This window comes from Sminthopsis crassicaudata, chromosome 2 (genome assembly GCF_048593235.1).
Source record: "Sminthopsis crassicaudata isolate SCR6 chromosome 2, ASM4859323v1, whole genome shotgun sequence".
Classification (NCBI taxonomy): domain Eukaryota; kingdom Metazoa; phylum Chordata; class Mammalia; order Dasyuromorphia; family Dasyuridae; genus Sminthopsis; species Sminthopsis crassicaudata.
The window spans coordinates 635,898,555-635,924,593 of NC_133618.1; the positions used below are offsets into that span (position 1 = coordinate 635,898,555).

General features: G+C 35.5%; 1 protein-coding gene across 2 annotated transcripts in view; it reads left to right on the forward strand.

Moving 5' to 3' along the window:
- Nucleotides 1–26,039, forward strand: part of HERC4 (HECT and RLD domain containing E3 ubiquitin protein ligase 4) — an 86,871-nt gene that overhangs the window by 50,175 nt on the left and 10,657 nt on the right. The window contains exons 9-18 of one of the 2 annotated variants that reach the window (XM_074296603.1): nt 1,690–1,766; nt 2,766–2,890; nt 4,431–4,490; nt 4,608–4,719; nt 5,356–5,545; nt 8,391–8,563; nt 14,653–14,772; nt 19,234–19,257; nt 21,913–22,011; nt 25,864–26,031. In XM_074296603.1, the coding sequence (XP_074152704.1) occupies nt 1,690–1,766; nt 2,766–2,890; nt 4,431–4,490; nt 4,608–4,719; nt 5,356–5,545; nt 8,391–8,563; nt 14,653–14,772; nt 19,234–19,257; nt 21,913–22,011; nt 25,864–26,031 (1,148 nt within the window). The remainder of the gene's footprint in view (nt 1–1,689; nt 1,767–2,765; nt 2,891–4,430; nt 4,491–4,607; nt 4,720–5,355; nt 5,546–8,390; nt 8,564–14,652; nt 14,773–19,233; nt 19,258–21,912; nt 22,012–25,863; nt 26,032–26,039) is intronic. The other variant, XM_074296604.1, reaches the window with a different exon arrangement.

The window sequence follows — 26,039 nt, forward strand, 5'->3', positions numbered from 1 at the left end:
AATTACCCATGAATATATCTTGTAAATAAAAAGCTATAATAAAAAAAATAGATCAGGGATTTAGATTTTTATAATAAAGATATTTAATCCTGTTTTAATGTATCCAAAATAAAATTTGTGGAACCAAATAATTGGCTATTAAAGTTTAGCATTAGCCATTTAGCATTACATTTAGTAATAAATCCGTTCCATTCTCTAATATTGAAATCAGTCTTTCAGTGATTGAGCCCATTATATTCAAGATTCAACTCTATCTAAAAATTAATTTTAAAAACCTACCTTTGGCTGTACAATACAGCTAACAGTACTTATGTTACAGGCAATTCCTTGAAAAACAGTATAAACATTTATTTTAATACTCCCTTTGAGAAATCCTGATTAATGATGTACAAAAACTTAGTGTATGTTTGGTGGGGGGCAGGGAGTGGTCAAGATGCATGGATTTTGGCTTTCTCTATGTCACTGACTCATTGAGTGAGTTACTTAGCTTTTCTCTTTTCTCCTGTCTGTGAAATGGGAATAAAAAGACTCAGGCTATTTGGCTAGCTCACTTGGTTGAAGTAAAGATTAAATAAATTAACTAATACCAGTACTTTAAAAGTACAAAATATTATACAAATTGAATTTGCTGATTATAATTCAGTCAGTGAATTCCCATGTACATGTAAATGTAATTGTGATATAAATTTATGTTCATGATGTTGTAAATTATTATTACAGATCATTACTAGTCATGAGGGTAAAGCCTCGGGACCCAGTAGTTGACAGGGTTGGTTCTGCCCCAGTCTCTTTCTGCAGAATGAAGAGAATCCAAAACGATTTATGGCAATGATAAACTTTGGAGATAAAGTAACAGATGAATAATTGCTAGACAGACTTAACATTTTCTCTAGAATGTTCCACTTATCCTTTTTATTCTCATGACATTTATGGGCCTTTTGAGGGAAATATAATTGTTTTTAAAAGTTAGAATGGTGTGCTTCCCTCTGAGTCAGGAAGACTATCTTCAGACAACTGAACCTGGTAACACCCTAGGGAGCATCATCAAACTACATGTTTAAGAACATTTGCTAATCTTAGTTGATACTATTTTCCTCACTAATTGTTTCTTGCATTGGTGACTTTACAGGCCTAGGGGGAAATTAGTTTTTTTTTTTTTTAAACTTATATTATGTTAGCATAGTTCCTAATACATGTTTAATAAATGCTGTATGTGGCTGAAGGGCAGGGATTCTGCTGTAGGGATTCTGATGGAAAAAAAGAAATTACTTGAATGATATTTCTCTTGAAAATTCAGGAAAAAAATGTCTTGTTTCATTTCAAATGTAAAATTCCTACTAAAGGAACACTTTTTATTAGAAAATAAAGCGAACATTGTTAGTTTTGTTCTATTTCTCTAGTTCTGCTCAGCTGTCCTGAGGTAATATTTTTTTTTTTTCAGGATAAACTACTCATTTGTTCATATGTTCCTTGACCCCTTCTTCATTTCTCTTGCATACTATATTCCTATTCCTTTTTTTTGCTCTAACTTTTGAAGAACTTATGTAGTGTTTACATTGCTATTAATAGGTTTTTGAGTGCCTTCTATATCTAAGGCACAGTGCTAAATTTTGAGAGAACAATAGAAACAACAATGCCAGTGGTCCAGCCTTTGAGAAACTTATAAATTGCATATTATTCTTTTTACAGATGGTGAAGAATACTTCTGTGTTAAAAGAATTTTTTCAGGTGGTGACCAAAGTTTTTCCCATTATTCTTGTCCACAGGTAAAAATATAGTTGTGTAAACTATTTTCAAGCTCATATAACTTTATCAAAATTCTTTAAATTCTTTGAAGTCTTATTTTGGAGACATGCTTTCATGTGTTTGGAGATATGTTTTATGCATTTGGAGAAATGCTTTATGTGTGTTATTAACGATAATAATAATAATAATAATAATAATAAAAAAAAAACCAACATGCTTTTCTTCAGACTGGTAGTTATGGGAGTTGCTTTGACCAATAGGCCAGTCACTGACCTCTCTTTTTCTTTCCCTTTTGTCCCTGGAGATTTAAATTAGCTATATTTTTTTAGAGCAGCTAGCTCATTTGTTTAGCCTGGTACTTGTAATTGCTTGCAAGGTCATTGAGGTCCCCTCCCCTCTTTTGCTGCTCTATGGAATTTATATTAAAATAGAAGTATGTTCATATATTTCAGAGCCCCCAGTTAGGAAAATTTCCAACATTTAGACAGAGCTTTGACTTCCACCCTAATCTGAACTTTTATATATCTAGCTAACACCTGGCCTGTAACTGGCAGCAAAAACTCAGGTTACATTAAGGTAAAGAAGTTAATTGAATATGCTAGGGTATCTGTTAATGCATATGGACTGGAAGGGAAAACTGGGAAAAGAACAGGTCATTTCTTAATTTCCTTTGGTTCTTTAAGGAGCCAGAAGTGGTAACTTTAGCCTGAATCTAGTTGCCTTATTCCTGTTAGGAAGGACTGCTGTCCTCTAGATCTTCTCTGATTTATCCGGTCTTTATTTCTCCTTTTTCCCTGGTGCCCTGTTTTCTTCCTTGGCTTAGCTGTAGAGTTTTTCCTTTCCTTTAAAGCTTTCTGATTTATGAAGGAATTATACATGCCAAAGCCCTTTTGATATTTTTTACTTCAGGCTCTTTAATGATAATCTTTTTCTGTCTTATTGTGGTCAATTCTAAATTGTAGGGTAGCAAGTAAAGTAGTTCTTTTTTTTTGAGTTTGTCTGCTTCTTTCTCATTGTAGGGCCTTGGGCCACCAGATGATTTTAGATGTCCTGATCCTTCAAAACAGATCTGGACCGTAAATGAAACTCTCATTCAGAGATGGTTGAGCTACTCCTCTGGAAGATTTCCGTTGGAAATAGCCAAGTAAGGAAGAAAATTATTAGCTGTGATTAAACATAATGCCTCATATGTAACCAAAAAAACCCTGAAATGTAGAATCAATTTTACTTGAGATTTTCCATTTAGTGAGGAAACCTTGTCAGAATCACTTAAGTAAAAGAGAATGTTCAAACTTTTCAAAACTCCATAATTATAATTCACATATGACCATAGATGAATAAACCAACGAAAAAGAATTATTAAGTGCCTACTATGTGCCAGGAACGAGGTTGAATGCTAGTTCAATAACTTAGGAAATTAAAGCCCAGGAAGGAAGTGATTTTTTTTTTCCTTAGGTCATATAGACAATAGGTGTCAGTCAGTATTTGAATCTAGATGCCATTTCTCCAAATTTAGCATATCCCACTATACTATTGGTATTCAGTCATTTTCAATCACATCCATCTTTTCATGACCCCCTTTTTTTTTGGGGGGGGGTTTCCTGGCAAAGATAATAAGAATGTTTTACCAGTTCTTTCTTCAGCTTATTTTACAGATGAGGAAAATGAGGCAGGCAGGGTTAAGTGACTTGTTCAGGGTCACACAATTAGTAAATGTTAGAGGCTACATTTGATCCAGTCTTGGATCTCTATCCATTATGCCACCTAGCTGCCCCTCTGTACTCTGTAGCTTCACAACCTAGATTTTAACTATCTTTCTTTGTCTCTTTTCATTTGACCAACTTTTATTAGAAATATATTCCTTCTCATCTTACTATGGACATCTTATTACTATTTCATATGTTAAAATTTCAAAAGAATTTCTTTCTCACATCTTGACACAATGAATATAGTTAATATTTTTTGTATTTTGTTTATTAAACTGGTTTTACAGGCCACATGCCCCATAACTGAAAGCATTTTTGAAAAGCTGATGAAGTAGTGTTAAAAAAGTATTTTTAAAAAATTCATTACATCCTAAAAATAAATATTTTTATGTTGTAGTGCACAAGGTTTCTGTAATCTTAATGTGTTTCAGTAAACAGTCTACTAGTTAGACCTAGAGATTACATTACTTTTCCAAGGTCACAAAATAGCTAAACTGGAGGTAGGATTTAAACCCAGGAGGTCTTGATTCCCAAACCAGCACTTTATCCCACTGTTATATATCTTAGTCACAATACTAAAGAAAAGCTGTTTTAAGAAAATGAGTCTGAGGTAACTAGGAGGGCAGTGGATAGAGCACCAGCCCTGAAGTCAGGAGGACCTGAGTTCAAATGAGGTCTCAGACACTTAACACTGTGTGACCCTGGCAAGTCACTTAACCCCATTTGCCTCAGAAAAAAAAACAAAAATCAAAAAAACCCCATGATTCTTAAAAATGTGAATTTAAATAAAGTAAAATTTCCAGAGTTTGACAATTGGTAGTAGTACCTCATACAGTAATATCATTAACACAGTTTACAGTTGCACTATTGGGGCATCAGGTTCAAAGCATTGTGATAGTGAAGAGAGGTTTAATATTCATATAAATGATATGAACAAACAGATTGAATAAACACTATCTGTTATTAATTTTTATTCAGTGAGATTGATGGAACCTTTTCTTCAGCTGCTTGTCTAAATGGCAGTTTTTTAGCTGTTAGGTAAGTACCAGCTTTTTACTGTATCTGAATATCATTCATTATATTGTTGAATAAGAAACCTTGCATGATTTCTTACTACCTACTGAGAATATTTTTATTTCATTTTATTTTTTCCAGCAATGATGATCACTATAGAACAGGCTCCAAGTACTCAGGGGTTGATATGAATGCTGCTAGACTTCTCTTTCATAAACTTATACAACCTGACCATCCTCAGATAGCTCAACAGGTTTGTTCTTAAAGGGCTTTTTATTTTGTATCATATGTCCTGCAAGACTCACTCTGTGATCTTTTTTTTTTTTTTAAGACTTTAAAAAATATTTTTTAAATGATTTATAATACTTTTCTTTGTTCTACTATTAAGTCTTGGGGGGTGAGGGGAGTGGAGGAAGATGATCATGAAGTTTCCAAGTAATTTTTCTCCATTTTGTATGCAATTTGATAGTCTTTCAACCATGGTGTACTTTTGTATATTTTAGTATTAAATACTGGTTATAGTAGTGGCAAGATTTTGTTTTAAGGCAACTGCAGTTTAGTTGTTCTGTATGTAGCTATAGTTAAAATGCTGAATAAACTTTTAACAGCTAAGCGCTTATGTAGTGACACAGATAGAGCTATATTAATCTCAGTTATATCTTAAGCTTTGTGGATTTTCCTGAAAGACTTAGCCATTAATTTTCAGGTTGTGTATTATGGTGATTTTAAGTTTCCGATTTTATCTTATACTTTTTCATTTTCCTATTTTCTTTACTAAAGATTTTTTGATTTTTTTTTTTTTGTGGTTTTTTTTGTTTTGTTTTGTTTTGTTTTGTTGTTTTTGTAATGTCCAATGGGAATTAAATTTTATTTTCTGTTTAAAATGTAGGTGGCAGCTAGTTTGGAAAAGAATCTTCTTCCAAAACTGACTAGTTCCTTACCTGATGTTGAGGCATTGAGGTTTTATCTCATTCTACCAGAATGTCCACTGATGAGTGATTCCAATAATTTCACAACAATAGCCATTCCCTTTGGAACTGCACTTGTGAACCTAGAAAAGGCACCATTGAAAGTACTTGGTAAGGCATGACATTTTCTATGAACTTGCTGAATAGCTTCCTGACTCTCCTTACTTAACATTGCCTCACACAAGTATACTTTATCTTCACATTTCCAACTATTCCCATGGAATTTTCCCTTTTATCCTCCCTAAATATGTTAGCTGCACACAATAGTGCAATGCTCCCTCACTTTCAGAATGCCTCTGATAAAACTTTTTAAAGCATATGGACTCCTAACTGGTTCCTGATTTCCAGTAAGTCATTCAGTCAATAAATGTTAAGGACCATGCCTAAATATGAAGGGTCAAGTTGAGTCTCCTAAAGCTCCTACAACTGTGAATTAGAACATACTTGAAGGAATTGCAGATCAGCTTGTATTTGTGATTTTGTGATTGGGAATGAAATAAATCAGAGGCAAGAGGAAAGAAGCGAGAGGTCAGAGAATGCAACTGCCTCTCGGTCTCCTTGTATTATTATCATCCTCTCACATGAAGGGATCTATCCTGCTGGACAGAATTAGATCTCTAGCAGCCACTAGCAGGTTGTTCCCATAACAAATGAACATTTATATATTAAGTGCTTGCTACATTCCAGGCACTGTGCTAAGTGCAAGGGGTATGAAAAGAGCCAAAAGACATTCTAATTGAAGAGACAACAAGCAAACAAATACAACAAATATATGCAAGCTATATACGAGGTAAATAGGAAATAATTAACAGAGGAAAGGTATTAGAACTGAGAGAAGAAGGGAGACGTTTTAGTAAAAGAAGGAATTTTAGTTGGGGCTTAGAAGAATCCAAGACGGTCAGTAGGGGAAGTGGGAGAGTGTTTTGAGCATGCGGGACAGTTAGACAGTGCCCATAGCCAGGAGAAGGGAGGGTGTTTGTGAAACAGTCAGGAGACCAATGTCAGGATCATTGAACATGTGTTGGGGAGTAAGGTGTAAGAAGCCTGGAAATGTAGGAAGGGCCTGGAGTAAGAAGGATTTGGAATGACAAATAGCATTTTGTGTTTGTCCCTAGAAGTGATAGGGAGCCATAGGAGTTTAATGAATAGGGGTGATATATTCATACTTGCCCCTGATGCCATTTTAGTCTTCTTAAGCACCAGTCACACCATCTCCTTAGAAAACCTGTTATGTCCAGTCTTAGTTCTGACTTCCTAAGCCCCACCCTCTCTTTTACTCTTCCCCTTCATACACCTTCGTTTCTAGCCAAACTATACTATATTTGCTGTCAACATTCCCCATAGTTTCTCTCTCCTCTCTATTGTTTATATTATTTCTTCTGTGTGAAATGTGCCCTTATTTCTCCTAGTTCTCCCTGTTCAATTTCTACTTATCTTTCAAGCCCAGCTCAAATATAGTCCATTTCATGAAGCAATTTCTCTTGTTTCCTCAGTAATCTCTACTAATTTAGAATTAACATAACAATTCATATCTCTTTTATTCATATTCACATTTTACCTTGCATTAGAGTTATTTCTGTATATGTCTGTATTTCCACTACTGGTCTTTTTGGAGTCTGAGACCCCAAATGTAGTTTCAGGGTTCATGTCCCAAAACTATAAGGAATGTTGACAGCAAATATAATAGAGTTTGGCTAGAAATGAAGGTGTATGAAGGGGAAGAGTAAAAGAAAGGGTGGGGCTTAGGAAGTCAGAACTAAGACTCTGCACATAACTGGTTTTAGTAGGGTCTTGACAGATACTTGGGACTGAGTGTTTGATTACATCTTTTCTTTCTGCTAAATTCTTAGATGCCTTCATTATCCAATCTCCAGGGATCCTGCTTAGAGTAGGACATCATGTAGCCATTATCAGGTGCTTCTTGAATTCTGGCATTTTTCTGGGCCTTTTCCCTCAATTGTTGATTCCTGATTATGGACACATTTCCCTGAATGTTGGGTGATCTTTACTCTTAATTCCTTGTTACTCCCTTTATGTATTTTTTTTTTTTTTTTTTGCTTCTTTGTTGTAGACCTCCTTACTTTAGCTTTTTCTGCACCCCAAAACAGGCTTTTTTATTTCTAGCTATATAAGCAACCTTACTGGCTGCCTACAAGCCCAGCACTGATAGTTCAGGTTGGGGTGTACACAGGTAAGGAGAGTAAGAAAGGTTCAGGCTTAGCAGGTAAGGAGGATCAGCAGAGAAATGAGTCCAGATAAACAGTTATGTATCAGGAAACTGTTAATTTATATAAAGATGTGGAAGACACAAAGATTATCTGTCAGGATTCATTGGTAGCTGAAGAGAACTGCTTTCTGCTATCCAGGTATTTCTGACCTTCTGCTCTGTAAGAACCACTCCTTCAGTACACTTGAAATAATGATACACTGCTTGCCTAGTACAGGGGTTGGGAAAACCAAAGGCAGCTGTTAACAAGACAAACACACAAGCTTTGTGACATTTGACTTCTTCACTCAGTTTCCAAGATCGTATCACATCATAAACATACTTGTATTGCAGATGTTATGTTAGATCAGAAAATAAGACTGGGAACAAATCTGAATTAACAGCAACCAAATACTAAGATATTTAAATTTAGCTGCTTCTTGGGTATTTGAATATTTAAACCAGTTGTGAATAGATAGATATTAATACTGAGTTTTTAATATCTTTTTAAAGTCTCTGGTTTAAAATTTTAAAATGGTTTAAAAGAGTTTAAAATATCTTCTACTGACTCTGTATGCATCTTTATTTGATTTTATACTAAGAAATCCAAAGATGCAAGCCAAGGCTAAAACTTAGCCAGGAAGATGTTATTGTTCAATTTTTCCATTTGTTGAAACTTTAGGTTAGAAAAGACACTGTGAGAGTCATGGTTTGTGTGTTTTTATTTATATTTTCATCCTTTAATGACAGAAAACTGGTGGTCTGTACTTGAACCTCCCTTGTTCCTCAAGATAGTGGAGCTGTTCAAGGAAGTCGTGGTTCATCTTTTGAAACTCTACAAGATCGGAATCCCTCCTTCTGAAAGAAGGGTTTTCAACAACTTCCTTCACACTGCTCTAAAGGTTTTGGAAATACTGCATAGGGTATGTTTATTTTCTTTTTTCTTCCAAATGGCTTTTTCAGATATGTCACTATTTATTTTGAACCCACTTTAGATTTGACGAGGAGCCAAAACTTCATATCAGAAGACTATAAAGATTCATCTGTCTTAGTTCCCTTTAAGAAATGCTTGAAGTTGTGTGCCATAGTGATACATTTCTTGTAGGGGAAGAGCAGTTAGCAAATTTGCAACTATTGGTTCCCTTTTCCATTTTATCATGAAAACATTTTTGTCTTATTAGTTTTAGAATTTTTTTTAAGTGTCACATTGCTTTAGATTTTCAAACAGATTTTTATTTGTTCACATGTATTCATTACCTCAATCAAAATAGATCTGACTTTGATAAGAGAAATATAAATAACTCTGGACCATTATTTTGCTAGCTCTTCTTACCATGCTTTTGCAATAGCCTTCACATTTTTAATAATACAAAGAATAAATGAGGAAGTGACATCTTTGCTATTTTATCTCATTAACAGTTTAATGACCTCTCTTAGCTGGTGCCATAGGCGTAAGTCTGTTAGACCATTTGGGAGGTCTCATAAGATGGGGTCTGAGGGTATAGTCTTTGTCTCCAACCCTTGAAGTGATTAGTAAATCCACCTGGACTAGTTCTTTTGTTCACTCTTTCAGCCACCTCAGTTGGAGGTTTCTAGATCTAACCTCCCTGGAGTTAGGGTAAGTCAACCAGTCAGTCAGTAAGTGTTCATTAAGTGTCTACTACCTGCCACACACTGTGCAAAAGTGCTTGGGATATAAAAAGAGGGAGATGATCATCTTTGCTTTTAAGGAGCTCATGATTTAATAGGGATCTAATAGGGGAAACAACAAGCAAACACCTACATTCAAAAAACCATAATTATAATAGATAGGAATAGCTAACAGAGTGGCAAGCCCTGGAATTGAGGGATTGGAAAGGGAGCCAGAAAATGGTAGCGCATTCCAGGAAAATGGTAGCGCGTTCCAGGGATAAAGGACAAGCAGAGAAGAGGCCTGAAGCTGAGGCATGATGAAGCTTGTTGGGACAATGAACAAGGATGCCTGTGTTACTGGACTGAAGTGGAGAGTGTAAAGTGGAATAAGATTAGAAGGAGTGGGGCCCAGTGAGCTGATGAAGGGCTCTAAGTGTCTAACAGGATTTTGCAGTTTATTCTAGAAATAGAGAACCAGTGTGATTGATTAATGAGAGGAACTGACATGGACAGCCCCTTCATTTTATGCAGATCATTTAGGCAGCTGAATGGAGGATGGACTGGAGTGGCAAGAGATTTGGGGCAGGGAAACTAACTGGTGGGTGATTACAATAGTCTGACATGAGGAGAGAAAAGGCCTTCATTAGGATGATGGTAGTATTAGAAGGGAAAAGGAGGCAACTTCAAGAGATGTGCAAAAGTGCAACAGGCCTTGTCAGTAAATTGGATATGGAGGGTGAGAAAATGAAAAGTCAAAAAATGAAAAGGTCAAGTATGAAAACCTGAGAGGTATGGGATGATGAATCATGGTGCCCTCAAGAGAACTTTGGAAAGGGTGAGGATGGGGGCAGGGAGGGGGGGGGGAGGTAATTCCATTTTGGACATATTGAGCTTAAGATGTTTGTTGGAATACAGTTTGAGATAACTGAAAATCAGTTGGAAAGAGATTGGGGCAGGAAATATAAAAGTGAGAATCATCAGCATAGAGATGATAATTAAATCCAGGGGAGTTGCTGAGATCATTAAGTGAAACTATATAAAGGGAGAAGAGAAGAGAGCCTAAGACACCACCCAATGGGATGTCTACATTTAGCTGGAATGATCTGGAGGAAGACCCAGTAAAGGAGATGGAGAAGGCACAGTCAGAGAAGTGAGAGAAGAACCATCAGAGAATAGTGTCTTGAAAATTGAGAGAGGAGAGTGATCATCTCTGTTAAGGATTGCAAGAGGCCAAGGAGAATGAGAATTGAGAAAAAGTCCACTGGATTTGCAATTAAGATAGCAATGATAATTTTGGAGAGAGTAGTGTTAGTAACATGATAAGATCAGAAGCCAAATTTGTAAGCAGTTAAGAAAAGGGTGAGAGGAGGGAAAGTGGAGACTACTGTTTGTAAATGGTTCTTTTGTTTGACGAGTTTTGGTGCAAAAGATAGTAGACATACAGGATGATAGTGGGCATGAAATAATCAAATGAGAGTTTTTCAGGATATAAGAGGTATGTTTGTTGCAGATAGTGGAGAAGGAGAAATTAAAGAATAAAGTGAAAAAGTGATGATGGGGGCATTCAATTAGAGAGTCACTTGAATAGATGGAAGGCTTAGCCTTAGTAAAAAGTAAGGCCACTTCATCATATGAGATAGATTGATGGAGGAGATAACAGAAAACCAGTGAATGATATGGTCTCCATGGAGCCTGAATAATTGTTTATTTTTTTTTCCTCAGTTATTTTATTTTTCCAGATACATGTAAATATAGTTTTCAGCATTCCATTTTTATAAGATTTTGTGTTCCATATTTTTTCTCTTTTTGTGTCCACATTTTTTTCTCTATCTCTTCTTTAGCTCCCCCCTCCACAAGACAGCAAACAATCTGATACAGGTTAAAATGTACAACAATTTTAAACATATTTCCATATTTGACATGTTGTGCAAGAAAAATAAGAGTAAAAGGGAAAAAGAAAAGAAGCAAAAAACCTCTAAAAGGTAAAAAGAAAGAAAAATACCCAAAAAAAAAAAAAAAAAAAAAGAGGAGGAGGAGGAGATACTATGCTTTGATCAGCATTTTGATCAGCATTCGGTCTCCAAGTCTCCCTAATCCTCTCTCTGGATGTAGATTGCATGATCCATCCCAAGTCTATTGGAATTATCTTGGATCACTGCATTGTTAAGAAAAGCTTGATAATGCTAAGAATAATGCTTGGGGTTTTCTTTAGTCATTTTATTTTATTTTTATTTTCAGTGGCAACTTCTCTCTCTTCCCTTTATCCTCTACCCCATGCATTGTGAAGGCAAAAAGTATGATACCTATTATCTGCATGAAGTCATGCAAAATACATTTCTGCAAATTGGCTGCATCTTAAAGGAAGAAAAAGATTTACAGGAGATGATCTGGATAGGGGATTGTGTGGGGCACCAATGCTAAGGCATGGAGCTGGAAGCTATGTAATATTGGGGATGAGTATATGAGGTTCAGATAGAACCAGCCTGACAAGATTGTGGGAATATTCAGTGAGGCCACAAGATAGTATGGCTGGAGCCTGGTTGCCTGGGACCTTAAAGCTATTGAAAGGAATTTCTCATTAATCTTAGAGGCAATTTGGGAATCCAGATATTTGTGAGATTGCTTCTCCAAAGACATATAAATCCATCAACATGAATGCATAACCCTTCCTTTTGCATGATTGAGAAAAAGGCAGAAATCTCCTCTAACAATTTTGCTTCCTATCTTGTCTTTAGAACAAGATTGAGAATTGGAGAATTTGTCCACAGTAACATTTAAGGGAGCTGGAGCAGCTTATAGAAAGCAGATTGTTAAATTTTATTGTGAGCATTTATACCTTCAAATAATAACAAAAAGTACCAATCAGTGTTTAATTGGTTGTTTTGTTAATTGTCTAGGTTAAAGTGATGGAGAAATGCTAATGATTTGAATTAAACTAAAAAATTTGTCAGCTGAGCACTGTTCTCTTTCCCCCATCCCCCTCACTGCCTCCAAGAGTCGTAATACATTTGTAATCACACTCTTAATGGAAGCATATGGCTCTCTCTCCCATCATGTCATATGGAAATACTTTGGCCTTTTTTAATATATCAAATAGCATAATGAGAGACACAGCTTTGGTGATAGTGTTAGTGATAGACTTGGTGCATTAATGCAGTATACTCTGCTGCTAGGTGATGCCACAGCACACTTGATGTGACTTGGGAATATTTGAATTCAAACCCAGCACTTGGGCAAATCCCTGTTTCAGCCTCTGTTTTCTTATCTTTAAAATGAGGATAATAAAAGCCTCTACCTCCCAGGGTTGATGTGAAGATCAAATAATTGTAAAGTACTCATCTCAGGGCCTGGCACCTAGTAGGCATGATATAAATATTTTCTATTTATTATTATTACCATATTCTTTATATCCTGAGGTTTCATATTGCCCTTTTGATGATATAAAGTGACATGTAATTATCTTATAAGGAATAGAAAGATCAGGTTGGTAAGATGTAATCTCAGGTACTTTTTCTTAGCTGATGGTTGATGTTCTTGAAATAGAAGCTTATATTCCCTAGAGAGTCTGGTTTTAATTGAACATTTTAGATGTCAGGTCTGTATCTAGAGATGTGAGTGAGTCACTGACTATTGTTTCTTTTTCAGAATTTCATATATATTCTCCATTTTAAAAATAAATTTGAAAAGAATAACTTTGGATTTCTTTTGAGACTTCTGCCTGATTTCTTTAGCTTCCCAATGTCAATTCTTCGTGTTCCTTCCGGTTTCCAAATAGTTTTAACTGCTTTTCCTTAGAGTTCTTGGATTATTACGATGCGATTAAGATTTCAGTTGAGATTAATAAGATTTAAAGTAATTATTTTGTTCTTGTGCCGTACCTGGCAATAAAATTGTCCTATCATTGTGAACTGATACATTATAAGCAATTCTTTGATTGAAATCTTTGTCACAGAGCTTTGGAGAAATTGGAAAGTAAATCTGCCCAGAGCTTAACGGTCTTAAGAGATCTTCCTATTGCTATTGTCTAATTCCCAGACTTCAGTACCATTTTTTCATTGCCTTTTCTTCTGAACAGTTCTATTTGAGTGTCTTGCCAGCACCATAAACTCAAGAAATAACAAATCAGACTTTTAGTTTCTCTTTTCTGTACCTACCTCGAGCAAAACCAACTATTTTTTACTTCCCTCTTTTTCTTAATTATCTCTGTTATTAAGAGTTGATTTCATCCCTTGACCCATTTGTTACTGACTCTAAATATTTATTCCTTTATAATATCTCTGACATTCATTCCTTTCTTCCAGTCTCCATTTTATGACCACCTCAGGTCAGACTCTTCCTCCTTTATAACTCTTGAAGAATTTTTTAACTAGTTTTTCTAATCCATATTTTCTGTACTGAGAGCACTACAAGACTATAATCATGGTACACTATCATATTCCAGTTATTTCATTACCACTTTTATAAACCTTTTAGGATCTTACCATTGTCTATTAAGTAAATCCCAAAGCCTTAGCATAATATTCAAGGCTCTCTATAGTTTCCAGCCTACCTTTCCAGATATATTCTGATATATTAGAAGAGAAATATATATGCCATTAACTTTAGGTAACCTGCATTATTCACTACCTGCCATCCTTAATGTGTGCCATGTTTTGTTGTGGCACTACCTCCGCCTAAAATGTCTCTTCAGCGCCATGTCATTCCCATCCTTCAAGGTCTAGATTTCAAGAAACAAACTAGTTTTAACAAACTAGCTAGAAATTACAGTCCTTAAAATAGCTATAGTTCCTTATTTTGTATCATTCTTATGGCAAGGATAACAATTTGACTTGTGATTTCATTTGTGTAGGGAGTTTCCAAATGAGAAAACTCCCTCTGCTGGAGTACTTTGGGCTCTTCTCTGCACCCTCAGCAGTGCAGAGTTGTCTAAGAACTGAGATTATGAGACAAACCCTCAGGGACACAGCTGGAATACCAGGCACAATTTTGCCTCTGGGCCAATTTTCTCTCCGTTCCAGCATACATGCACCCTCTCGTGGAGTGTGTTTTTTTTTTTTTTTTTTTTTTTTTTTTTTTTGTTGTTGTTGTTGTTGTTTTTCAATTTTCTTCTTTCTGTATTTGATTGTACGGCAGAGTGAGGATTGTGTCTTGTGGCTTTTACATTCCTTGGTGTTTCATTCTTAGTGATTTGCACATAGTGGGCCTACAGTGAACCTTTCATAAATGAATGAAGCTTACAGGTTAAAAAAAGCTCCAGAGCATTTATGTCTTTCAGGGTTGCTCAGTCTGTGAAAAATGTTCTTTATATTAGGCCATTTAAAAATATATATCCATCTATTTATATACATGATATATAAGTAGCAGTCTCATTTTTTCACAGGTAAATGAGAAAACGGGACAGATCATACAGTATGACAAGTTTTATATTCATGAAGTACAAGAATTAATAGACATACGGAATGATTACATCAACTGGGTTCAACAGCAGGCCTATGGAATGGTATGTTTCCTCACTAAAACTGTGATTTGTTTTTACATAATTGTCTTTTTTGAAAAACAGAATAGAGCCATCTCTTGAGACAAATGTCAAACACTTATTGTTAAAATTTAAGCACATTGCACAGAAGTTGTGTATATAGTGTGATTTCTCAGTCAATAGTCCAGATGTATAAAAACAAACAAGATTGTAACTTATAAAAAGCGCAAGTGTGATGCTGTATTCTCTTGGATTTGTATACTTTTCTGTTTTAAGTTCCTTAACAAAAGAGATTATAATGGTTTTTAATCTGTTTCTGTAACATTGTAATAGGTCTTTACTAAATTTTAATTGAATTCAGTTGATATTAGAAATGTCTTGAGAATACATTTACCATTGTAAAAGTGAGCAGTCTCAGTGTAGTGGCAAGACCTCTTGAGTTTTCCAAACTAGGGAACATCAAATAGTGTGTATTCTTCTTTTTCTCCGCTTCCTCCTTTCTCTTTTCTTTGTCTTTTTTGGTGTTGGTGTTTTTGAAATGTGGCCATAAGCATATACTTACTTTGCTACCTTTCCCTCTATTCATATTTATATTTTAAACAAATGAAGCCACAAAATATGATTTCAAATCTTTCTGTGCATGCCATAAAAAGCACAATTTAATTAAATTCATTAAAAGATAATTTTTAAAGAATAATTTTCCAAAAATTAAATTAAACAAAAACAAAGAACAATTTTCCTAGACATATAAATACTTGTTTTAGAAAAATAGAATTCAGAGCAAGAGTCCATATTTAAATTTGTATTCTGCTTCAAACACATAGTTTTATGATCATGGTAAATCATGTTATACCCTTGAGCCTCAGTTTTCTCATCTAAAAAATGGAGATAAAACTTAGATTCTACCTCATGATAAACCATATATAGCGCTGTTTTGAAAACCTTAAAGTACTATGTAAAGGTCTCTTCTGGTGATTCAGGACAAAAACTCTCATTTCCAAGTTCCATTAGGGTGTTTCAGGGTTGGTCTTCTTGTCCACTCTAGTCAAAGTAGTACTTAGATGATAAGGAGGCAGATAAAGAGATAAATGGTAAAGACAATAGAGTGAGATAGATCAGAGAGAGTTGATAGCTTGTTAGCTAGATGGTAGATAAATGATAGGTGGACAGATATATAGATATATGTGTGATTATTATTGTTTTTATCATTTTAGAAGTAGTAGGAAGATCACATTTTCATTTACACCCAAATAAAAAGCTTTTTTTTTTTTTTTTTTTTTTTTTTTTTTTTTAGCTATGCCAGGTCCTAAATGGTAATGACAGCATTACCATTTAGACTGGAAGAGGGGAGAAATAAATGTTGTTTTTCTTCCCTTTCCCAATTTACATAGGACAAAACTTGAACCACTTATACTCCTAAGGGCATGATAGGGAAGTGGGTAAGTCTGTAGGAAAGCATTTGCAGGTTCTTTGAGTTTTATTTGTTTGTTTTTTCTTTAAATTTTTTTTTCTCAATTACATATAAAATTTTTTCTTTGAACATTTGTTCTTTTAAAATTTTGAGTTCCATATTTTTCTCTTCCTGTCTTTTTTCTGCCTTACCTCTTTCCTCTCCTTGAGAAGGCTAGTGGTTTGATATAGATTAAACATGTTTCCATGTTACAAAAGAAAACAGACCCACCCAAAAAACCAAGAAAAATAAAAAAATTTAAAATATGCTTTCATCTGCATCCAGACTTCATTACTTCTTTCTCTGGGGGTGGGTAGTATTTTTTTTTTTTTAATCATAAGTCTTTCAGAATTGGTTTGAATTATTGTACTGCCAAGAGTAGTACAGTCATTCACTCTTGATTCTCATATTCTTATGGCATTCAATGCCTTCCTGGTTCTATTCACCTCATTTTGGATCAGTTCATTTAAATCTTCCCAAGTTTTTCTGAAAGCATCCTGCTTTTCATATAACATATTAATGTTCTATCATAATCACATGATACAGCTATTCCTCAATTAATGGGTATTCCCTTAATTTTCATTTCTTTGCCACCCCAAGAGAACTGCTATAAATATTTTATACAACTATGTCCTTTCTCTCTCTCTCTCCCTCCCCCCCTTTAAATCTTTTTGGGACACAGACCTAGTAAGTGGTACTGCTTAATCAAAGGATATGCAGAGTTTTATAGCCCTTTGGGTATAATTCTAGATCTCTCTCCAGAATGGTTGGATCAGTTCCCAACTCCACCAGTTACTGGGAGGTGCTGCTCTTTAAATCAGTGGTGTAACATCAAATCCCTGCCTGCTAAATTGTATGTGTGTTTCCAAGAACAGCATGGATTATTGCAAGGTTTTCCTGGCAATCGAAGATCTTGTGAGCATTAAAACTAAAGTTTGGATGTCGGTTATATGTGTTATAGGAGCTCTAACTACTCAACATTCTAGTAATGCCAGAGTAGTAATCCCTTACATAGAATGCTAGTATTTAGTGTTGAGAGACCCCCATGAACAGGAGGGAATCAACCTGTTCTTCCTTGGCTCCTGTTTTCTGCAGACCTATTGTCCTGTTATACTTTGGAATGTTAGAATGTCAGATCTTAGTCGATTTTTTTCTCTTCTCTTTCTCCAGTTTCAGATAATCAAGTTTGTGTAGTATGGGAAAAAATAACATGTCTTATAGACTCCATGCTTTCTCTGCCATGCAAACCCTTATTCATCTGTCTTTCAGTTTCATCAACCAACTCTTTGCTCCCTTTTGCTGATTGTCAGCATTCAATTCTGCTATTGTAATTAAGTCTTGCAATTCAAAAGCAGTTCTTTCTATGTTGATTCTTCTGCCGCAGATTAGTCATAAGGAACTCTTATATTCTGTGCTTCTGTTGAAACCAGTCACTACATTTTGAGGTTAAAACTTGCCTTCCTGGGATGTCAGTGGGCACTGATTACTACTAGATTTTTTTCTTGCTCATGTTGCCAAAGTAAAGAGAAACTGAAATTAGACTTATCCATGAGCCCAGATAGAAAACAACCTTATCTCAAAAATAGGTGTAAGTAGGGACACCAAGGGGGCAATATTTAGTTACTTATACCATATATATCCCTGTCGTATCAGTTATTTTCTTTTCTTACTCAGAGGAACTGACATAGCAATTAATTTTCCTACTCTTAATTTTCTTTACCTTCAAATGAAAATTTTTGAATTATACCCTTAAAGTCAGTCTCTTTAACTTATTTTCCTTTTTTAAAATATTGGGCAAGAAGGTCTGTACATAAAGGAATGTTTAGTTCTCTTCACCATTATCATTCAGCAGTAAAAAAAACAAAACAAAACAAAAACAAAAAAAAAACCCATCTCTTTAGATGGTCTGCACCTTTGGGATTTGTAGGCCTGCTGAGTTTGTCATCTCTTGTTCTGTGAGGTAACATTCCTTTCTCCTCTCTACCCTCCAAGTCCCTTGGACTTATCCTTGTTTTTTGTTTTGTTTTTAACTTTTATGTTTAAATATCCTGTTTGAGAGGCATCCTGTTTTAGTAGAATGTTGAAGCCAGAATAACCTGCAATCAAGTTGCACCTCCATCCACAGGTGGAACTACCTCCTAGTTAAGTGACCTAAGAGCCCCCACCAAGGCCACAAAGTACTAGTTGGAGGATCTACAGTAGTAAGTGAAAGATCCTTGTTGGTAGCTCTTTTTATTGTGGAAATCACAAGCCCCAAACCCACCTTCCTCAAAAGCTTTGTTTGCTTTCTTATGTTGTCATTTACTTCTTTTGACCACCACATTCACTATTACTAGACTGTTTCTCAATCATGTTAGTGATCACAGAAATAATTTTTTTTTCTCAAAATTGTCTTCTTAATTTAATGCAAGTTCTTTGGTCAAGGAACTTGATCAACTTTCACCTTATAGTTCTTTTCATAAAATAGAACTATCCCTTTGCTTCATCATAGCATTTATACTTGTCAAACTTGAAGCATTTTTACTGAGTTTAGCAAATTTCTAAGGAGCATTCTTGCCATTTTTCAGATGAAGAAACTGAGCCAGTGAATGACAACATGACTTTGTTAAGATTGAGTCAGGGTTGTGCCAGGAGACTTCTAATTCCCTTGAATCAGCACAATTCTGAAAAGGTGTTTACATTCTCTTGAGAGCTTACATAATCTGAAAGTAGCAAAGAACAAAATTTTGGGCATCTCTGTAGTTGACTGCATTGAGAAGAAACTAAACTTTATTCTACTTATTGTCCCTGGTCTTATAATGATGAAGAACTGAGGCAAAGGAATTTTAAAAAATTAAATGCACTTTATGCACTCTATAGAAAGGACAGTTTGAAAATACATACATTTTTGATTGTCCTTTTAATTCAGTTAAGTACCTGCCCCCCCCCCCAAAAAAAAAAAGATTTTGAATTGCTACTTTGAATAGGAATAGTTAAATTTGGACACTAACACTGCTGTTTCCTCATTGTTGCTACATTCTACATTGCTGTCTTAGGATATCAACCATGGATTGACTGAGGTAAGTTTTGATAATATAATCTTATTTCTGCCTACATCCTTTTACTTACAGAATTTTAAGATATGAGTAATTCTTAGTGGCCTACTATATTTTCACTTATTACATTTTTATTTTCTGGTATTGGGTACAGAATAGTATTTTTAAAAATATTACTATGAATATGATTTTTCTTCAACATGTTATGTCAAATCTTTCTAACTCTTAAGTTTACCTGGTGCTTTGAAGTTAATGATTGTTATATGTCCTGTCTTTTTAATGTGTTGCTTTATACATATGGTTATTTTTTAAACCTGCAGAAATGGGTTGAATGTTTGTACAGCTTTATTCAGTCTTCATTTGCATACTCTATGACAGCATTCATAAATAGAAGGAATTATGCATATGATTGGGATGAAATTAGCACGTCAAAATTTCCTTCATTGAAATGTTTAGTAGATGCTTAGTAGTAGATTACTATCAAATATCTTTTGGGATTTTGAATTCTTTGTTAACTGGCTAATATCTATATCATACTATGGTGTGAAATAAGTTGAGTGTATTTGTTATTTATTCAGTTGATTGTTTTGTAATCATTGGGCACAACCATATCAAAAAATTATTGGTGAAGCCTGCCTAAGTGCTAATCATGATGCAAATACATGTAGTAAGGGAAATTGTATACTATGGCAGGTAGTAGCAAAAGTGAATCTCAGGTGTGTATTGAGTAGTGACACATGACCTTCCAAATCTTTTGTTTGAGGGATGCTTTTTTTTAATGTGACTCAGTGAATTATTTAATCTATGACTTGTCATCCTGTGGTTCCCCTCTCCTTTCTTTCTCTCTCTTCCCCTCCCTCCCAAACTCTTGAGCTTATACAACCCAGATCTAAACTGGGACCATTATCCAAAAAGAACATTTTCTTTTCTTTTTCATTTTTTTTACCTCTCGCTCAGCATTTATTACGGGAAATCTCCAAATGTAGGTGAAAGAAGTTCCTAGTACCAATATAAGAAGTCAGTGTAACAAATGCATGACAGGTATAGGAAAGCCTTTTCTTTCCCTCACAGAAAATGAAGAAGGCACAAAGGACTCATGTAAGCTCAGGGGACTGTTGGGAATCCACAAATAGGTATAGAAAATACATAAACACATTCTAGTATGTCTCCTTGCAAGAAACAGAATTTGGAGTGGCAGGATAGTACTCCAACATTCTAGTCCGCCTGCTTTGTTTTACAGGTTCTTACATAGTCCCTTCCCAGGCTCATAATTGCCCAAGTGGTTTGAACTGCCACAACAAGGCAAATATATAATGGCATTATTGGATAAGCAACATTGCCTCTTCCAATCTGTACTGTCTGAATCACTCTTGGTTATAGAAGGAAGACAAGTACATTGTCTCCTGATTTTAATCCTTCCTTGGTGCTCTTCTTTTTTATAAGCAGTAAGTTGCTTGAGAATTTATTTTCTGTCTTTGTACTGTCAGGTTTGTACTTCTCAAGTTTGTGGTTATTCATGAAGTAGCCTCCAAGAAGTCTACCTCTTCTGCTAGAAGGCTAAGACTCTGAAATCGTAATTCTTTAGAAACTCCCTTCTCTAGGAGGGTTGCATTTAGGAACATTGTCCATGAACAACTTGGGGCCGTGTAGGAAAGTAGGTATATGTCTACTTCTAGCAAGCATATTTGCAGGAATGATTACTATTGTTCCAGTTGTTGCTTTCTCTTTGGTTAAGAAAGTCCTTTGTTAGGAAATCTTTCCTCTTATCACATGACTAGGAAAGGTATGAGTGAACCTATGTAATTTCTATGTGTTTCTGCTATATGATACCTAAAAAAGAGACTGCTAAAAGTGACCAAAGACATGCTTCCTTGACCCCGCCATCTAGACATATACCTATCTTTTCTATTGCACTCTAGTTTGGTCCTGTGAACAGGAAAAAAAAAAATGAAAAAGGTGCTTGGTAGGTTGTTAGCTTTATGTGCCAGCTTAAAGGAATAACTCCTCTCACATAAGAGTTGTTTCTCTTCTAAAGTTTGACCACCCGGGAGTCCCAGCCAACCAAATCTTGGGGGCAACACTCTTCAATGAAAATGAATCTGTCATTTTTTTTTTTTGTCCTCTTAAGTACCAGTGGATATATAGAAATATATCTTTATAGAAAAGTATTCCTGTCAAATTAAATTATTGGCCTTATTTAACCTTCTCTTAAACTTGTAATTTTGTTCATTTTGAAGTAAATAATGTTTGTATTTGCTATTTTATACATTCTCAATATGTCCTACCCTGGAATTAGATATCAATTTATTCCATACTTTAGTTAGGCAAAGATCAGGTATTCAGAGAAAAGGCTCAGCAAGTGATGCATTGTTCCAGCCACAACTATTTATTGAGACACAGAGGCCTGCTGAGTGATGACTTGTTTAGAGGGTGCATCCACACTGAAGAAAATCCATCAAATTTTGTAATACTAAAAAATGAGCAATATCTTGTTATGTGACATAGAATAAAGCACTTTTTACATGGGTCCGAACTAGCAAAATATAATAACAATTTTTGAAAATATAAAAAAGGTACATGACATTGTTTAACTTCATTGTTTTTCTGAAATTTGCCCTACAAAATATTCTATCACAAAGCCATAAGCTAATATTTAATTTTTAAAATTTTTATTTCCAGTTAACAGAAATCCCGGTTACAATTTGTACATATCCATTTGTATTTGATGCCCAGGCAAAAACTACACTGTTACAAACAGATGCAGTCTTGCAGATGCAGGTAAAAATATTTCACTTATTACTTTGGTATACTTACTGTTTTATCCTTTGTATTTCAAAATAGCAAATATTTTAAAGATTTACTAATCAGAAATTTTAGGGAAATTTCTGTGTTCTTTTGTTTGAATGTAATTTAGTAAATAGATTGTATCTTTTAAAATGGGATTGTCATTAGATTTATGGAATTATTATCCAGGATCCTCTGAACACTACCAAGGTTTCCTTCCAAGTCAGCCATAATAATGTACTCAGCACTTCATACATATATATATATAAATGAATGAATGAATGAATAAATAAATAAATAAAACTAGGTGCTGTTCACAGGGATACAAAGAAAGACAAAAACAGTCAATAAATAAACAAACAAACAAATAAAAAAAAAAAAAACAGGTACTGTTCACAGGGATACAGAGAAAGACAAAAACAGTCTCCACTGCCAAGAAGCTCACTGTTTTTGTGAGGAGATCACTTACATTCAGCTATGCTCAAACACAATATAAAGAGTATGATGGTGGCCTTGAAAATAATAAGGAAGTTTGGAAGGGGGAGGGTTTTGGCTAAAGACAATAAGCAGTTTTGAACAAGTTGAAATTAAGATGTCTCTGCTACAGATATTTAGTAAACAGTTGGAAAGAGGAGACTGCAAGTTAAGATAAATAGATTGAACAGTCCTTAGCTTAGAATCCATGTTAGAACCCATGGGAATTGATGGAGATCATAAAGTAAAGAAGTATTGAGGGAGAAGAGAAGAGATCCCAGAAGATATCTTGCAGGTGTGTGTGTGTGTGTGCCTATATTAATTGGGGGCATTCTTGGATGAGAGAGAGACTGATAGGAGGAGACCCAGAAGAGGACAGTGTCACAAAATCCTAGAGAGAAGAGATTATCAGTGAGAGAAAATTACAGTGTTAGAGGCTGCAGAAAGGAAGAATGATGAAGCATGAGAAAATGATATTTGGTTTGGCAGTTAAGAGTAATTGGTAACTGGAGAAAAGCTTCACTTAATTGATGAGGTGGGAAGCCGGCATCCGGAGAGTAAGAGGATAGGAAGTAGAAAAGCTGAGTGTAGATTCCCTTCTAGAGGAAATTAGCTGTGAAAGTGAGGACTTGACTGAATGAATAAGAATATTTATTGACCAAAGTGATGGTAAGTTCTGGAGATGCAAATAGAAAAGTTAGTTCCTGTTCTCAATAGCTTACATTTTAATGGGGAGCAATTCATAGTGAAGGTTTCAGCTGCAGGTCCAATGAGGAGGTCCTAGGGTCTCTTAGGCTACAGCAACAAAGCAAACAATCATATTTCTTCTTTAATTCCTTTTTTTTTTTTTTTTTTTGCTGAGGCAATTGGAGTTAAGTGACTTGCCCAAGGTCACACAGCTAGGAAGTATTGAGTGTCTGAGGTCAGATTTGAACTCAGGTCTTCCTGACTTCAGGGCTGGTGCTCTATCCACTGTGCCACCTAACTGCCCCTTTAATTCCATTTAAATCCTTGATTGGCCTAACTTTGCTTTGGCTAGCCATTATAGGGAATAAGCTTCAGGATGCCAAATATAACTCAGATTCCAGCTTGTCCCAGATTCTTGGGGCCTTCTATTCAGAAAAGTAATGATAATAATATTATTTGTATAGCATCTTAAGGTCTGCAAAGCCTTTTGCCTTACAAAACACTTTCCTTGCCTCTCCCAATATGTCATCAAGACAATGAATTTCAAGTCTTTTCTTGCCTATTAATCCATGCAGTAGTCTTAAAGGCTATAATCTCATCTCTTTTATCCCGATCAATGGAAGCTTTTGAAGATACTTACTCCAAAGAAACTGTGCAAGAGTAATAAGATGCAATGAAATTATTCTCCTGCATTGCATTGCATTGCATTGTGAACTGCAGTTCAACAGATTGTGCATCTCAAGTGGCCTGGCCACTAGACTGACCAAGCCCAACCTGACCTCTAAAGTTGCGCTTACAACCTTGAGCTAGTGCCATAGAAGCATCTTAGCTAGGCAATTTGTAGAAGTGGGAAGGCTCCTTCTGGGAAGCTCTTCGGGGCTCAAAGGCCAGGTTGTCCATAAGCTCCTGTTCTTTTCTATAAATGTGATTTGAAAAAGTGCTACTATTGGCATCCTAGAGAGGAGCAAAATGTGGTGGAAATGGCATCTAGGGATTGTTTAGGGACTGTTGCAATTCACTGATATCTACTTAGACCAGACCCTGGGGACTTCTGTTTCTCTTTGTCGCTCTATAGTGGAATATGCTCACATGCTCAGTCCACATCCATTCTATTCTCAAGAAGAATAACAGTTTAATATTCGCATTTGAGGCTTTGAATGGAATTTCCTATGTGGTTGCTAGTTGGGTTTTCCCCTCAGATACTTAGTTTCATGACTTTAGTCTCTGTGGTAGAAAATTCAGGCAAAAAGGCTGTGAAATAAAGATTCCCTTCAATTAGATTCTGGCCTGTTTCATAATACTTTTTAAAAAGCCTCTTCCCTTAATGAACGACTGTTCATTCCTTATTCATGGGTTTTTATGTTCCCCAATTCCATAGACATTTGAAAATTCCTCCCTCAAATGAGTACTCCCAGATCATTCTATTAACAGAACACATAGATACCTCCCTAGGTTCCCATTTTAGTTATGGGCAGAGTAGTTTTTCATATTAATAGAGCTCTAATAGAAAATGCACATTTTTAGAACTGCAACAAAGGGGAAAGCTGAGTTTGTAGACAGGAAGAATCAACAGTACAAGTAAAAGAAGAACAAGAAGTGCTGAATTTCTTGTCTATAGAATCTTAGCCTCTGCTACTTGCTCTTATCAGGAGACCTTGAGAGACCAGAAGTGCTCAGATCCATCGGTTTTGTAAAAGTTCAGAATTTGTTAATGACATCACATCACTATGAAATTGTGGATCTCATATAGAAAGAATTGTTTGGAGTTGTCAAATTCATTCATATGAAGGTGTCACTTAAAAATGGAACTCCTTAATTTTCCCCCCTAAACTCTCTCCTCCTCCTATCATTCCAGTTATCGTAGAGGGCACCACCATCCTTCCGGTCCCCAAGTTCACAACTTAGGAATCATCACACACTTCCTTCCCCCTCACCCTTGCCAGAGTTTTCTGATTTTACCTTTGCCACAAATCTTCAGTGTGCCCCATTTTCTTCTCTGGCAGTGTTGCCACATTCTGGTGTAGGTTCTCACCACTTCCTAACTATTGCAGTAATCTCTTAGTGGGTCTGCCTGCCTTGTCTCTTCCCCATTCAGCTGTCTATGTGATTATCCTAAAGAGCAGTTCCAACCCTGTCCACCTCCTATTGAGTCAACTCTAGTGTATCCCTATCACCTTCAGGATCACATACAGTTTTCTCTTTAGCCTTCAAAACCCTTAATAACTTCTCTCTCCCTCTCCCTCCACCTTCTAATCTTTACGTCCCTTCATGTGTGCTTCAATCCAGTGACTGACAGGCATCATACTGAGCATGAGCAAGGCACTACATCTCTATGCGTTTTCCTTGGCCATTCTCCATGCTTGGAATGTTCTCCCTCTCTATCTGCACCTCCTTTAATTCCCAGATAAAATCCTATTTTCTCAACACCTCTTATACCTACACATTCTTCTTTTAATGATTTCCTGTTTAGTGTGTCTATAACTCATTTCTACATGTTTGTTTGTTGTTTCCCTTATTAGATTGTGAGTCCCTTGAAACTAGGGAATATGTTTTGCCTATTTTTTATCCTGGCACTGAGCATAGTGCTAGTCATACTGCTTATTAACTGACTGATTGATGAATATTGTCCAGGTTGTAGCAGTAATCTCTAGAAGCACCACTTCTAAAATCCTTTTGTTTTTACAGATGGCTATTGACCAGGCCCACAGACAGAACGTTTCCTCTCTTTTTCTTCCTGTGATTGAGTCTGTGAATCCTTGTCTAATTCTAGTAGTCCGTAGAGAAAATATTGTAGGTGATGCAATGGAAGTCCTTAGGAAGACAAAGAATATAGATTATAAAAAGCCACTTAAGGTAATTTG